We start from the raw sequence: 17795 nt of genomic DNA on the forward strand, positions 1-17795 counted from the left end.
AAATTTGAGAAAGTATATTCTAAAAGTATAAATTTAATCTAAAATAAATATATACAATAAAAAAAAATTTAAAAATTTAAAATAAAAAATAGCTAACTTCACGTCTCAAAACTATTAATGTAGCTATGGTGTAGCTGCGCAAGTAAAACAAAAAACAAACTTGACCGAATAATTATACAAAACTTTGAAGAAAGTTTTTTTTGAATTAAACTACGATGTGGGCTAACCAAAAAGTCACAAAATTAACATTCTATTTAGGGGTTGTTTGATAATAGATTATTTTAATAATTTTTTATTTTTTTATGAAAATATATATATACATATATAAGAAATAATGTACTTTAAAAAAGAAATGATGTGATTAAAATAAAATAAAATGACAATAAATATGTTATTTTAGAAATTTTTCAATCTGAAAATTAGATTGATGGAATATACCATTCAATAAGGAGACCCCTAAAATGATTAAAATGGTTGATTTTAAAATTATCTATGAAAAGTTTTACATTTACCTTATAATTACAATAAGATAATTTTATAATATTTATATTTAAAAAATAAATAATAAATATAAATTTTAAAAATAGTGCAAGGTCCCGTAGTCAGCGCTCGTTTGTTTGTGATAGGCCTTTTTAATTTGACAATTTGACTATTTAATTATTTTGGCATAGGTAAAAAAATTATGTTTAGAATAATAGTTTCTTTTTTAGTTGATTTTATGATTGTGAGAGAAAAATAAAATAATTATGATTTGAATGCAATATTTTTTCTTATTCACTAAAATAACTTTTATCTTTATTAATTATTTTAACTAAAAAAATTTATGACAAACAAGGCCTTAGAGACCATATATCCTGCACTAGAACTTGAGCCCTAGCATCACCATACCGCTCCCTAAGTTGATAATGACATTCTTAAGATTGTTTTGAAAAGTGGCTTATAAGTTAATATTTTGGCTCATTATAAAAAAATATGTAAAAAAATAAAGATGTAATGTAATCCAAATAAGCCAATAAGCTGATAAGCTAGCTTACAAGTCACTTTTCAAATGAAGTCTTAATATATTTAAATAAATAAATAATAATACTTGAGAGCTCTAATTGAGAATTTTCAATTCACCTTCAATGACATGGAATGGTCCATGTGAAGAGGTGAACTCACACTCCTTATCCCTCTCTCTCTCTCTCTCTCTCTCTCTCTCTCTCTCTCTCTCTCTCTCTCTCTCTATATATATATATATATGCTCTTTCTCTCTCTCTCTCTTTCTCTGATAAAAATGTGGTGTTATATTGGTAGGGTGTACACGGATCGAATTGATTAAGTTTAAGAGTAAATTAAAGATCGAACCATTTGTTATGGTTCCAAAAAATTAAAATTGTAATCGAGCCGTCAACTTGTGAACTAAACCATATAAATCGGTTTAATTCGATTTGAATTAAGACTTTAGAAATTTATGTAACGATAAATATGATATGTATTTTATGTTAATAAACAAACTAATAACAATTAGTTTGGTTAAATTTAAGTTGGTTAGAGTTTATCAGCATTTTATATTTTAATTTTTTATATAAAAATAATAAATAAATATATGATGATTCGGCTAGATTTAGAATCGTAACCAAAATTTTAGGATCAGGAATCAAATTCTACCATTTTCAAAATTAAAATCAAAACCAAAACCGTAACTAAAAAATAAAACCTGCGATTTAATTAGATTAGATTGATTTACCTTTTTTTTTTTTTTTTAACACCCTGAAATGTGGCACCACCACTGAAAAATAAATAAATAAATAATAATGGATCCTAAAATTTCAACCAGTCTCTAATGAGGCTAGAGTCAGGCTGTATACTAACCAAGATGACAGCTTTGATATTGTCGTCTGTCAATGGAAATTCAAGCTCTCCATCTTTCTGAACTCTCAAAAGAACATCAACCAGGTCCTCTGCTTCTCCTCTCCCACTCTCTCTCTCTGCCTTTTTCTCTCTGTGCTCGTTAACAATGTTTTCAAGTATCTGATCGACTCTCTTATGCAATTTCTCAAGCTTTCTTCTGATTCCACTCATCACCTGAAGCAATTTCACCGATGGGTACATATCAGCAACACTGAACCCTCCAAACAACGCTACAAGTTCGTCCATAGCTTCCATGAACTCTTCTTGATCTCTGTTTTTCTTCCCAAAAGCAGCTCTACCAGTAACCCCATAGGTAAGCGAGAAAATTCTCTTGCTCAGATTGATTGCCGACCCTGTGTTCGACGAAATGTCTCTTACAAAATTCATCACCTCCTCTTCCCTAATTCCCCGGAACGTTTCGACGCGCTTCGAGCTCAGAAGCTCCGTTGTGCAAATCTTTCGGAGTTGTCGCCAGTATTCACCGTATGGGGAAAACCCAATGTTTGTGGAACCGTAAGAGATAATCCGAGAAGCGAGAAGGTATGGCCTTTGAGCGAAGACGAGGTCATGGGTTTTCATGACCTGTTCGGCAATTTCAGGGGAGGAGACAACGATGGTGGAGACTTCGCCGAGGAGGAGATGCATCAAAGGTCCATGTTTTGTGGCTAAGTTTGTCAAGGTGTGGTGGGGTAGTGATGAGACAGCAAGCTGGTGTATGTTTCCTATGAGAGGTAGTCGCCATGGCCCTGGAGGGAGCTTTGAAGTTGAGCTATTGGGTTTGGTTGTGTTAATCAAGATTTTGAGTACGATGAAAATGAAGAGCAGGAAGGCCAAGAGGAGAGGTGGTGATGGAAACTGAAGCTCCATTGATCAGTATCATAGCAAGGTGATATGGAAGAGAGGTTAGCATCTAACTAGGAAACTTGCATTTTATTATCAGAATTACACATTTGTTTTACAAAATCTGTTAGAGCGTAATATTATTAAATATTCCTAATAACTTGGGCATAAGTGATTTAAATTGGTCAAATTACTAGTAAGAACAAAGCATGAAAATATTGTATTATAAGCACAAAAGTTCAAGTGCACACGTCAACCGAATGAAAGCCGAGTTTATCCCATGACAATGCACAATGTTGTCTATTAGCGCTCTACCGCATGTCCCATGGCCAGTAGTGCCCACGCCCATGTACACCACTCACATTCACATCCATGTAGCCCCACCCTTGTAAATACACATGCCCCCACCTAGATTGATACATTTCCTGTTTTGATTTTTTTATTATTATTTATATTTGTGAGATTTTTTATTTTTATTTATTTATTTATTTAATCTTGAACTGTGTCTTTGTTGTTATCATCACAGAATGTGCCGTCAATATCGTTATCAAAACAGTAATGTTATACACATTAATTAATATTATGATATTATCACTTTTAAAATTATGAATTGCACTTATTATACAAATTATAAAAAGTCAAAATTTTTAAAATTATGTTACTAATTAGTATACTAATATATAGATATAACTTTATTCTTATCAAAACGGTTGGGCATGTTATTGCATTCATTGACTGTTTGGTTCGATGTAAAAAAAGAAGAAGAGTATATTAAAAAATATTTAAGACTTTTACCCCGCAAAGGAGTTTCTTATGATTTTTCCTTTTATTTTCCGAAAAACATTTTATCAGAAAAATAGCTTAAAGTTGATCATATTGGTCATAAACTTTTATGCATTTTGAAACAACACCAAAAACCTCGAATTCTTACATTAATGATAAGCATAGGTGCATTTGTTACTTCTCTAATTAGATATTTAAATTCTTAATCTCTGTTTTTATTTTGCCATCCAAACGTAAGTATGTATATATATATTATTATACAATCTATGATAACTAAGGCAAAATTGCAAGTTGAAATTAGTGACCATAAATGGTTGATAATTAATGGGTAAATAAATAAATATCAAAGTCTTTTGCATTAAGGAATTTAAAAAATCGGTAGTACCTCGTTTGGAAACATGCTTTTTTAGTAACTTTTTAGCTTTTTAGCTAAAATGTAATATAAAAAAAACTAGTATGTTTAGAATGACTTTTTGACTTTTTACGAAAAGATGTGCAAAAAGTAGAGAGAAAATGAAATTTTTGACTTTTTGGTATGCGTTGTTGGCTTTTTGGTTTTTTTAATGACTTTTTGGCTAAAAAAACTACTTGCCAAACCAGGCTTAATGTACACATTAGTGTACCAACTAGTGTTATGTCATTATTACTGACCATACCTATTATACAAATTACAAATACTTAAAATCTCTAAAATTATGTCATATCAACTGTTAGTATACTAGTTAGTACATTAATTGGTACATATAGCATTATTCTTAAAAAATTTGGGCAACAAGAGAGAGCAAATATTCAATCCACATGAAGCAGGTGATTATTTAATAGTTTGGGAGTTATGGCTATGTGATGCTCTATGATAGTATGATTAATGGAGAAGGTGGAGTATTAATTATTTGTGTTGGATAATTGAGGCACATAAAGAGATATAATGAATGATGATAGGTGAGAAAGTATGGTCACGTGATACTCCGAGACTACAGTATAATTTTTCACGTGAAGCAAGTACACGAGGTGTAGGGGTGTAAAAATGACCCGCGGCCTAGGGTGGGTGGGCGGGGCCTGGTTAGGCTTGGTTCCGAGCCCAACCCGAGGCCTTAAGCTGTCATTTGAAACCCGACCCGACCTCTAAGCCCGTGCCATGACCCAACCCATCGGCCCGTTCAAAGCCCACTCAAAACCCCGCTTGAGGACCTGCCCGCCAGAGGGCTAGTGTCATTTTTGGTGGAAAAGAATAAAATTTTAATAGAAGAAATTTAAAAAAATTTCAAGCCCATCCAGGCTTGGCCTAAGCCCGAGCCCAAGCCGAGGTTCGACCCTCCAACCTGCCTAAGGCCTGAATATCTCCTGAGCCTGGGTCCGAACCTAATTTTTTGACCTGTGAGCCGGCTCGGACCCAAGCCTAGGTAGGCCGGGCTAGATTTACACCCCTAATAAGGTGCTCTAACTTAGCCCTCATTTGGCATAAGCTAAACGGGGGCTTTTTAGCTAAAATAGCCACAAAAAGACAAATAGGCTTTTTAGCCTAATAAGACAAAATGTCACATCCAAACCATAATTATTTTATTTTTTCTCTCACAAAAGTCAAAAAAGCCAAAAAGTCAATCCCAAACAAGGCTTTTTATCCCCATGATAAAATAGTCAAAAAGTTAAAAAGTCAATCCACATTCCAAACGAAACCTTAATAGTTGTTTGTGTAAATAGTAAGTTTACTAATTTTGTGTTCTTATTTTAATAAATAATTGGTATAGAATATTATTTTAAAAGTATCTAATAATTTTTTGAGAAATCCTGTTCATGAATTCACTTTAAATGAGAAGGTAAAAAGATATATATATATATATATATATATGTATATTAAATCGAGAGAGATTCTTGGTTGTTCCCACAAAAATTAGTTAATTAACCATATGATGTTGTGTCATTTTAATAACAGAGATTGTTCATAGTGACAAACAATCTTTAAGTACATTTGTTAATAAGTTCCAAATATTTGAACATTTTATATATAAAAATATGGGCAGTAAATAATGTATTATCATTTGTAAATTATATAAACCAATGTTTATAAAACACTCATTTTAATTAAAGAGTGACACAGTTATAGCCGTAAAACATTTGTAACTAAAAGGGTTAGTAGTACATCACCCAAAATTTATAGCCAAAATTTTGAGTCTAACAATTGCTATCATTTTAAAGGAAAAATTATTAGATACTTTCGAAGTATCACGTGTCACTATCATTTCACCAATCATCATTTACTATAACTTTTATATTTCTTAATCACCCAATACAAAATTCTAATATTTTCACTTTTTGCACAATCATAATATCATAGAGTATCACGTGACCGTACTTTTGAAATATCCAAGAATCACTCATTTCAAAGTACTTAAAAATAATAAATAATAAATAAATAAAAGGCAAATTATACTGACCTCCTCTAAGGATTACCTTAATTACAGGGACCTCCCTTGCAGTTTCAAAAATTACACAAACCTCCCTTACTTTTGAAACTAATATACAAATACCCTCCTTCTGTTACCCACCTGTCCAAATTCAAACAGATTTGGTTGATTTCATCCAAAATTATTGTTCAAATTCCAATACTGCCCTTACCTCCCCCATACATATATGTATGTATACCCATAAATATAAAGACATACATATCTTATATATATATATATATATATCACTGTACACACACACACATACACACACACACACACACACACACACTCTCTCTCTCTCTCTCTCTCTTCACTCTCACTCTCTCTTTGTGCTCTGCTTCTCTCCCCTCATCGTCCTCCGTTACCTCGATGCCTTTCCTTCCAAAACCTCCGCCCAGTGCCGCTACTACCATACCGAACTCTTCTATCTCTCTCAGCTCATCCATTTCCGCCACCACCATCACCATCATAAAAAACCCTAGATCTGAGGAGCTTGGTATCGCAGTGGTTGCGATCTGATCGCAAGGGTTGCAGTGATTGCGGATCGCGATGACGATCATAGCGATTGCGATGGTTGCAGAAAGAGTGAGAGAGAAATAGAGAGATCGTAGTGGTGGTCAATGGTGGCGATGCGATAAGAAGAAAATGTGAGGCTCAAGGAGACGAGAGGGCGGTGGAGTTCTCGACTGGATTACGAACAAATCTCATGTCAACTGGAACTTCAATCTCGATTTGTTGTAGTCTTCAACATTTGCACCTGATTTGACTTGGGTTGGACATGTTTTTGCCAAGCACAAAACAATTGTGATTGAGTAAACACAGAGCGCGCGCGCGCGCGCGCGCGAGAGAGAGAGAGAGAGAGAGAGAGAGAGAGACATGGATTCTGTAATGGCCCCAAAATGCGTGTCAGAGTTATCTTTATTTAATTATGCGATAGTATGAATTAATTTGAGAATATCTGTTTGAATTTGGAAAATACATGTTGAGGCTACAACTTCGGGACTGAAATTGACAACCATAATGGGTTCAGAAACAAAAATTGGGTACATGGATATGCTAATGGGAATTTTTAGAGCCATTTGGGAAGTTTAATTGAAAATTGATTTCGTCTGATTCGCTAAGTTATGTTTGGCTCATTATTTACACAAATATATAGAGATATAGATATGTGCCTTAGTTGTTAACTCAACACAAAAAGAAGAAAAAAATCAGAGAGAGAGAGAGAGAGAGAGAGAGTTCTAGAGACTTAGAAGAGAAGAAGAAGAAGAAGAAGAAGAAAGGGGAAATTAAACAAGCTTCAAAGATCAACATTCAAAGGTAAGAATTTCCTATTAATTTCTTGATATGGAGCTAAGTCATACATAAACTCATGAATATGAAGTGGAGTTAGAAGGAATTCATGTTTAATTAAGGGTGTTGTGTTGTATTTTGACCTAGAAAGCATATATGAGCACATATGGCAAGAATTTAAGGAAATTGGCTCATAACTTTGCATACCTGGCATCAAATCATTTAATTCATGTTCATAAACTTGTTTTCTTGCATGATTCTTGAAGATAGAGGGTGAAACTCCATGGATTTGTTAACATGTGCGTAGTTGATGATTTTGTCCTTTAATTCAAAGTTTTGATCTTCACATGAAACATTGAGTTTGATTTAAAGTTATGATTTATGTTCCAAGTGAAAGGTTGTTAATTCGAGTTGTTTTCATAAGTTTTGGGCCTTGATTTTCATAAATTTAAGGTTGGTTTTGTAAAGATTGAGTTCCAACACTTGAGCAGATTTTCGAGTTGGTTTTTCACCGAGACCGCTCGAGCAGCCCACCTTGGTTCAGCCAAAATTTGATTTTGAAGTTCCACCGCTCGTGCGGCCAAGGCCATCGCACGTGCGACCGAACAGGGCAAATTTTTCAATTTTGTTATCTTTTCGTTTTCTGACTTCTGGGCCTTCATTTACACGATTTTCACATGTCATTTATATCCATTATCATCTCATGGGCATGAAAGAAAGTAAAAGTAGAATAGAAATAATTGAACGGTCAAGTAACAAATAACTGAATAAGGGTTTAACTACATAACTCAGATGTGTATTGAGAAATTGTACCATGAATGTTTGTATTTGTAGGTCAAGACTCGAAGATTGAACAATCGGATTTGGAAGCCCATTGTAAGTAACATTTTTGTAAAGATATGTTGATATAAATTATATTTTAACTATTATCGATAAGTTATGGTTTCTTGAAATGCTATCTTAATTATGTGAACAAATGTCCTATTTGCGAATCTATTATGGCATCCACAGATGGCCCCAAGTTATGGGGGACGGTATGTAAATGCGGGTCCATGACATATATATAATACGAGATCTCGTTAGCCACTTCATTGTGGTGATATGTGTTTAATCGGTATCCGGAACTGATTACTCTAGTCGGAAGTAGAGATGGCAATTTGAACCTGACCCGACGGGGACCCGGACCGCCCCGTCCCGATAAATAGGATTTTTCCCGAAAATTATTCCCCATAGGGCTGGGGTTGGTATTAAAAAACATATCCCCGATGATTTTCGGGCGGGGACGATGATAGATTCCCGGCCCCGCCCCGCCCCGCAATTTCCTCGAACCATCCCTGTTGCCCCCGTATACATATATATATGTGTTTAGTGTGTTTAGAATATATATATATATATATATAATATAATATAATATGTGTGTGTTTGGTGTGTTTGGTGAGTGTATTTAGAATATATATATGTGTGTGTGTGTGTTTGGTGAGTTTATCCATTCAGAATTTCAGATTCTCAACTCTTCCTCTCTCTCTCTCTCTCTCTCTCTCTCTATATCTATTTATCTATCGTTCTTCTCCCCTCCCTCTAACTCTGTGAAACTGTGTCTCTCTCTCTCTTTCTCGTCCTCCCACCGACACCGACACCACCACTTCTCTCTCCCTCTCTCTTTCTTACACCTTGTCTCCGCTTCCTCGTGATGTCTATGATGACTTCGTCTCTAGATCTAGAAGATGATAACGATCTCCGATTTGGGGCACAAATCTGAGATAACGGTGGTGACAGCGTCTAATCTGTGTATGTGATTGGATTGGATCTGATCTGTGTTATATTTTCAGCTCTAATTTTTTTTTTTTTGGTTAGGGTTTTCTTAGATCTGTGTGTGTAATGAACAAACATACTAAATTGTTGAGGAGTTGATGATTGTTGAGTTATCTAATTTTATTTTTTTTGTTAAATTGTTGATAAATGAGCATTTTTTTGAGGATTTTTCAGATCTGAATTTTTAGGGTTGAGTTTGTTGCAGTTGATGATTGTCGGGGATTTTTTGGGGTCGGGAAGCCCGATCCCCATTGTGGGTAGGGGTGGGGGAGGCGATGGGTTCCTCGCCGGGGATCGGGGGTGGGGACGGGAATATTTTGACCTTTGGGAATCAGGGACGAGGAGTGCAATCCCTGGCCCTGGCCCGGCCCCGCCTTGACTCGTTGCCATTCCTAGTCAGAAGACGATATGTGTTATGTTCTGTGGGATATACCATTATGTTATGTTTTGATATGAGACTGATATGAATTATTGTGTCATGATTTGGTTTACGGATCTGATATCTTTGGAATTTGTTCACAAACCCATATACTTTAATGTTATTCACTGGGCTTTAACTCACTATTTTTATGTATATGTATAGGTGAGCGTTCTGGAGGACAAGTTTAGAAGGGTCTTTAGCTGAGCAACTGTTTTGAAGTCTTTTGAGTTGTTTTGAGTGCCTCTGAGTTAGGGCTAGGCCTGGAAGGCCGTTGTCAAGCTTTTGATTATGATGTACACTTGTGACACGTGCTTATGTTTTGTATAAGATATTATGTTATCGTTATGTATTGTAAGTGGGTAAATTAACGTTTTTGCATGTACATATTTATTAATATAGATGCACAGCTCATTGGACTATTGGTGTTTTTGTCTATTGCTTTCGCAAGCTCCGATTATTTTGTTTGTACAGGAAGGCCTTTGGTAATCCAAGGATTACTAGTCGGTTAAGATGCCAAACTTTTAAGGGCGAGTTTGGGTCGTGACAGAATGGTATCAGAGCACGAGTTACTTCACCCACACATGTGTCCATATGAGCTGTAGGGTGTCATAGAAAAGAAATAGGGCATGGCATAGACGTGTGTGTGTGTGTGTGTGTGTGTGTGTGTGTGTACGCTTCATATGAAATAAAAGTACGGACATGTCAAACTGAAATGAAATGAAATGAAATGAACTTGAATACTATGCACATATTGGAAATGACATGAAGTGAACACATGTGAACTGAAAGGAATATATTTGAACTAACCTGTCATGAACGGAACATTGTGAAAACTATACGAGATTATTTGCCTATGCTTGTAGTGCTTTACCTAGAAAATAGAAAGAACAAGAACTGAAGGGAAACTGAAATGAATCTGAGTTCTTTGATGCCAAAATGTTGTAATATTCCATATCATTGTATATAGAATGTGAAACTTGGTTGCCTATGATTCTATCTACTATGGGTTATATAGACCAATGGAGAACGCAAATACAAGAAATGTAGATGAGTCAGAATCTTCGAATGCCAGAATAGATCGGTTAAAAAGAATGGTGAAAGTTTTAACTGAATTGGTGAGACAACAACAAGAGCAATGGCAACAACAATAGAGACAACCATTCCCACCTCCTCCTCTGCCACCTGTTCAAATGGAACTGATCAATAATGACGACATCATTGCTCTTACACAGAAATACAAGAAAATGAAGCCACCCGAATTTTTTGGGGGTATTGAACCGTTAAAAGATGAAGCGTGGGTGCTTGAAACTGAAAAGATTTTTGAAGTATTTCCGTGTACTGATGTGCATAAAGTTCTGTTAGCAACATTTACTTTGAAAGAAGAAGCTAGGAGATGGTGGATGCTTGTTCTAGATGAGAATAGAGACTTGACATGGGAGCAATTTAAAGAAATTTTCTATGAAAAGTACTTCCCGTAATGTATTCGAGATAGAAAGGTATCCGAATTCGAACAACTAAAACAAGGTGACATGACTGTGGCAGAATATGAAGCAAAATTTACTGAATTAGCCCGATATGCACCTCATATGGTTAACACTGACTACAAAAAAATAAGAAAATTTGAGGGTGGCTTAGATGTCGAAGTGCTTGATCGGGTAAATGTTTTGAAATTGGTAAAGAATGTAGATGTACTTGATAGAGCCTTGATGTCCAAAGCAAATATTGCTGCCTTGAAAATGTCCAAGTCAACAATAACAACTGAAGGAGAAAGTAAGAAATTAAAGAAACAGAAAGTGGAAACGGTTAGTGAATCAATGGCCTCCGTGAATGAGAAATCGAATTCAAGAACCGGCGACAACACAAAAATGGGAAAGCAGTGGAAACAATGGCATGCCCACTTGTAGAGAATGTGGAAAGCAACATTGGGGCATCTGTCGCCGCCTTTCTGGAGGTTGCTTTAGATATGGACAAAAAGGACACTTAGCCAAATCTTGTCCACAAGTCCATCCAAGCAATGAAAGACCGGCTACCAGCAGGTCTGGATCAACAACGACACCAAGAACAAAAGCAACTGCAACTACAACTGTGGAGGGGAGTAACCTTAGGATGGGAAGAGTTTACACCCTAGTTTCAGAAAATACACAAAATATTGAGACAACACATGCAGGTATTATTTTACTTATATATATATATATATATATATGTGTGTGTGTGTGTGTGTGTGAAAATTATTATAGATCATAACGTTTGTTGGACTATTGTGATAGAATGATGACAATAAACTTGATATTATGCATAACTGTGAATTCGCATATTTGCATATGGACGTATTTCAGAACTGTTAAATGTCTATTTAATGAATTGATTGTGATCTTTGGAACGACACTGTTTGAAATGAAACCTTGATTTGATTTGATTTTGTTTCTGGGGACTATAAATTGTTATTGGACGAATGAAGGGCTGAGACCATAAGGCCTAGTGACAAACAATTGATATGATTTTGAAAACCGATAAACTTCGAACAAATTATGACTGAAACGAAACGAATTGGTTATGAACTTCAGAACAAAATGTATTGGAGGCCCTCTATCTAAAATGATTTTGGGTTACAGGGAAGCATGTGAATGACTTATGAATTACCGGGTTATGTTACTAAGAGAATTGACAGACGAAAACTGTATTTGAACACTTGGAAACACATGAATCATATTACTGATTGAATACGTGGGTATTACCTTTACTATTGATTGTTTAGGGAATGGTTACATTTATGTTACTAAATTTGAATTCAATGTTATGAGACTTGTAAATAGCGGACTTCAGATTGAAACCTCAACTACTGGGCGATATGTTACTCTTATATATTCTTTGATTGACTACTTCAGTCTTACTTTATCTTACAATTGATTTTGTGGAAATGTGAAAGATATGTTCATTATGTGCTTGACTACTACTGCATTCACTGTTATGGCCATGTGTAACATAACTGAATAATTATATGAGAACGAGGCTTCTGATCTTGTTACAGGGTAAGATAAGTTTGGAGGACCAAACTTCCTGAGGTGGAGAGAATGTAATGGCCTCAAAATGCGTGTCAAAGTTATCTTTATTTAATTATGTGATAATATGAATTAATTTGAGAATATTTATTTGAATTAGGAAAATACCTATTGAGGCTACAACTTCGGAACTGAAATTAATGACCATAATGGGTTCAGAAACAAAAATTGGGTACATGGATATGTTAATGGGAATTTTTAGAGCCATTTAGGAAGTTTAATTGAAACTTGATTTCGTCTGATTTGCTAAGTTATGCTTGGCTCATTATTTACACAAATATATAGAGATATAGATATGTGCCTTAGTTGTTGACTTAACACAAAAAGAAGAAAAAAAATCTGTGAGAGAGAGAGAGAGAGAGAGAGAGAGAGAGAGAGAGAGAGAGTTCTAGAGACTTGGAAGAGAAGAAGAAGAAGAAAAAGAAGAAGAAGAAAGAGGAAATTAAACAAGCTTCAAAGATCAACATTCAAAGGTAAGAATTTCCTATTAATTTCTTGTTATGGAGCTAAGTCATACATAAACTCATGAATATGAAGTGGAGTTAGAAGGAATTCATGTTTAATTAAGGGTGTTGTGTTGTATTTTGACCTAGAAAGCATATATGAGCACATATGGCAAGAATTTAAGGAAATTGGCTCATAACTTTACATACATGGCATCAAATCATTTAATTCATGTTCATAAACTTGTTTTCTTGCATGATTCTTGAAGATAAAGGGTGAAACTCCATGGATTTGTTAACATGTGCGTAGTTGATGATTTGCCCCTTTAATTCAAAGTTTTGATCTTCACATGAAACATTGAGTTTGATTTAAAGTTATGATTTATGTTCCAAGTGAAAGATGGTTAATTCAAGTTGTTTTCATGAGTTTTAGGCCTTGATTTTCATGAATTTGAGGTTAGTTTTGTAAAGATTGAGTTCCAACACTTGAGCAGATTTTCGGGCTGGTTTTTCACCGAGACCGCTCGAGCGGCCAACCTTGGCTCAACCAAAATTTGATTTTGAAGTTCCACCGCTCGTGCGGCCAAGGCCACCGTACGTGCGACCAAGGCCACCGTATGTGCGACCAAACAGGACAAATTTTTCCAATTTTGTTTTTTTTCCGTTTTCTAACTTCCGGGCCTTCATTTACATGATTTTCACATGTCATTTACATCTATTAGCATCTCATGGGCATGAAAGAAGGTAAAAGACGAATAGAAATAATTGAACGGTCAAGTAACAGATAACTGAATAAGGTTCAACTGTATTACTCGGATGTGTATTGAGAAATTGTACTATGAATGCTTGTATTTGTAGGTCAAGACTCGAAGACCGAACAACCGGATTTGGAAGCCCACTGTGAGTAACATTTCTGTAAAGATATGTTGATATAAATTATGTTTTAACTGTTATCGATAAGCTATGGTTTCTTGAAATGCTATCTTAATTATGTGAACGAATGTCCTATTTGCGAATCTATTATGGCATCCACAGATAGTCCCATGTCACGCCCCATTTTTTTTGCCAACAGATATCATTTTCAAATCCTTTATTGTAACACAATTTCAGAGATCATGCACGGAAATTCAATACAATAACGAGTACTATTATTAAAGGTTCTCTCATTCGAATATGAAAATGGATGCAACATGAGATAAAAATAAATAAATTGCTCGTAGGCTTATATCTTTTAAATTAAAAGAAAGGGTTTAACCCTTTTACATCAATGGCATTCCGCCTACAAATAAAAGGCCCCGTGGCCAATACATAAAGAAGATCCTCGATCTTGAAACATTTCTCGACGTTCACCTGAAAAAGGATTAGCAATGTGGGATGAACGTAAAGTCCAGTAGGGATCCCAATATGATCCTAAACAATAACAATATACAGATAACTATGATCATGAATGTTTTAAATCATATCATATACATAATGTGACGATTTATATAGAAATATACTTATATAAGAATTTTTCTCAAAGTCATTTATTTCATTCAACAACATAAGCAATTTACTTTTCTTTCTTTTTGTTACCTTTTATCACAACTCATATGACAGTAACAAATTCCTAAAAACAATTTCACAGAGTCCATTATGCTTTCTCTCACCTTCTAGACTTACACCTGATTTGCCTTTTTGAAACATGTTCACAAGTATCCGATGTCCTTCGCATTATTCACAATCTCAATACAGTATTTACGTCTGTTTCCAACATACTCATATTTGTACATACATACATTCAGTACAAAGGGAAAACAACAAGCAACCAACGACTATCTACTTAACGAATGCGGCAACTCAACCTTCTAGAACCATAACCATCATAACCCATAATATACACAGATACACTGCGACAATTATGATAAATAAGTTCTGCTCTACTTGTTTTAAGCACGGTAAACCAAGGAAACACCTTTTCATAACGAAATGTCAGGCCAAAGATACACCTCAAGCCATTTTAATCTTACTTCATTTCATGACAATTTATTTCATCTCAATTCATAAACCAATTCATTACATTTTAGACACCCAACTGAGGTTACAACTCAATGGTTTTCAAATCATACAACACATACACATAAACACTTCAAACTTCCATTTCACGGATATTTCATCCGCGGGCGGCCGTCAAATAGGACCCATGTAAACGTAGGCTATACAAGCACTACCATTGCCATTTTACAGATACTTCGTTCGTGGTCTAGGCACCCATGTATAATTTCGAGACTTTCACCCAAGACACTCCGGCCAACTTAATTATAATGGAGTCCATCCCCTTTCTCCTCCCAAATAATCATTCATACATATACAATGTATATAATACATAATCACACATGGAGTACATCCCCTTTCTTCTCCCAAATAATCATATATATGTAATGTATATAAATATAGTCATATTCAATGACAACCAACAAAAGATTAATTTCAATTCACCTAGTTCATGTGCAATTTTTACAATAATTATAGTTATCTTACACCGATAGCCCAAAACATATATTTCTAAACATATATACAATTTTCAAAATAGATAAACTATCCATATTTTCATAGGTGAGAGATGACAAATATCCAACTCCACCATTTACATTCATATCTATCCATTTCTACATCTAATATGAAAGGAAAACAAAAATCCAATTCTCGCAAGACTTTCAGCCTAATAACAATGATAATATGTTAAAAGTTCCAAAATCCAACCTCATGTTCATTATCAATTTACGAAGGGTGATGATTTCATTTTCTTTTAAAAAGACAACTTCTCTTTATTTTACAATCCACACGACTCCAACTATTTTCTAAAAATTCATTCTCGTCATTTTACAAAACCAAAACCAAATACATCCTCTTTATTTTACAAAACCAATTCCATTGGTATCAAAACATAACTCAACTTAACTTCGCATGATTAGTCTAAAACAATACCAATACCGTGGTTATTCCTCTTTTTATTTTCTTTTGATATAAAAACAAATATCCAAACCATATTAGCAAAATATAAAGATTATTCAACTCCCTCCCTTTTAAATCCATTATATCAATAATTTTAAATTAGGGCCTTCCTCTCTCTCTTCACAAACATATTAAATCATTTCCCAATTAACCCAAACAATAAATAACTTAACAACTCCAATCACAACTATTAAATCTTAGATCTCTTTTCATGGCTTTCAAGAAAATCCATAATGAATATGGTTTTTATGCAATAAAATCTACCACATATCTATCTATAGATGAGGTATTGAAAATGAGCAAAGAAATCCCTACCTCTTGAAGCAAAGAGATGACAACCCAAAATTCACCGGCGATGAAACCACGAACTATTCGGACCAAAAGGAAGCCCTTGACGAGATCTTCAATCTTTCTAAAAGGACCATGATGAAAACATCACTCTAGGTGAGTAGATCTAGAGATCTAGGTGCGAAAAGTCAAGTTTTAGAAAGAGAAGAGAGAAATAACGGTTTAAGATGAAAAGAGGAGAAAAAGTAATGAGAGTAAAGTGGTTTGGGTCTATTTATAGTAGTAGAAAATTTTCCTAAAGTCAAATAAAAGGACAAGTCAAAAACCCCCAAAAAGTAGGGCCCAAACCAACCCAAAAAGCTAAAAGTTACACGCAAGTGTTGACCCTTTGGGCAGAGGTGTCGACCCTTCAGACAGAAAAGCAAAGAGTGCAACAGGCAAGGTGTCGACTCTTCCTAGACTGGTGTCGACACCAAATTTTAGCAAGAAACTTCTAGATTCAGCAACATACAAGGGTCGATCCTTCCAGACTGGTGTTGACCCTTAAAGCCAACAACAAAAGGCAAGTGTCGACACCACCAAGATTGGCGTCGACCCCCGAACAAGATTTCTAAGTTCCCAAACAACTTTTCAATGTAAACAAGCGTGAACGAACAATCCCAACAAGTTTAAATCGATTTGTACTTCTCCAAAACCAAGATACAACAACACCAAAAATTTTCAAAATAAAATAAAGGGTTCAAACACACTTTCCAAAAGTTTTAAAAGGGTACAAGTGCTACATCCCAAGTTATGGGAGACGGTATGTAAATGCGGGTCCATGACATATATGTAATACGAGATCTCGTTAGCCACTTCATTGTGGTGATATGTGTTTAATCGGTATTCGGAATCGATTACTCTAATCGGAAGACGATATGTGTTATGTTCTGTGGGATGTACCATTGTGTTATGTTCTGATATGAGACTGATATGAATTATTGTGTCATGATTTGGTTTACAGATATGATATCTTTGGAATTCGTTCACTAATCCTTTTACTTTAATGTTATTCACTGAGTTTTAGCTCACTGTTTTATATATATGTATAGGTGAGCATTCTGGAGGACAAGTTTAGAAGGGGTCTTTAGCCGAGCCATTGTTTTGAAGTCTTCTGAGTTGTTTTTAGTGCCTCTGAGTTGGGGCTAGGCCTGGAAGGCTGTTGTCAAGCTTTTGATTATGATGTACACTTGTGACACGTGCCTATATTTTGTATAAGATATTATGTTATCGTTATATATTGTAAGTGGGTAAATTAACGTTTGTGCATGTATATATTTATTCATATAGATGCATAGCTTATTGGACTATTGGTGGTTTTGTCTATTGCTTCTGTAAGCCTCAATTTTTTTATTTGTACAGGAAGGCCTTTGGTAATCCAAGGATTATTGCCCAGTTACGACGCCAAACTTTTAGGGGTGGGTTTGGGTCGTGACAGATTCAATCATCAGCGGAGGCGACGAAATAATAGTGGGATGTATTCTCTCAA

The 17795-nt window shown here is 34.9% G+C and overlaps 1 protein-coding gene and 1 long non-coding RNA gene across 3 annotated transcripts in view; one reads left to right on the forward strand and one right to left on the reverse strand.

The window, feature by feature from the left end:
• The window catches only part of LOC114311031 (cytochrome P450 71D10-like), a 32301-nt gene extending 28895 nt beyond the window's left edge, over positions 1–3406 (reverse strand). For both annotated transcript variants that reach the window (XM_082884491.1, XM_028265980.2), the window contains exon 1: positions 1855–3406. In XM_082884491.1, the coding sequence (XP_082740617.1) occupies positions 1855–2760 (906 nt within the window). In that variant the 5' untranslated portion in view covers positions 2761–3406. The remainder of the gene's footprint in view (positions 1–1854) is intronic.
• Positions 3406–17575, forward strand: LOC114319008 (uncharacterized). The gene is made up of 4 exons (XR_014338931.1): positions 3406–7277; positions 8085–8126; positions 10499–13885; positions 17359–17575. It is a non-coding gene; the product is annotated as an uncharacterized LOC114319008 (long non-coding RNA).
• The last annotated feature ends 220 nt before the right edge of the window (positions 17576–17795 follow it).

This window comes from Camellia sinensis, chromosome 8 (genome assembly GCF_055761805.1).
Source record: "Camellia sinensis isolate YWXY chromosome 8, ASM5576180v1, whole genome shotgun sequence".
Lineage (NCBI taxonomy): Eukaryota > Viridiplantae > Streptophyta > Magnoliopsida > Ericales > Theaceae > Camellia > Camellia sinensis.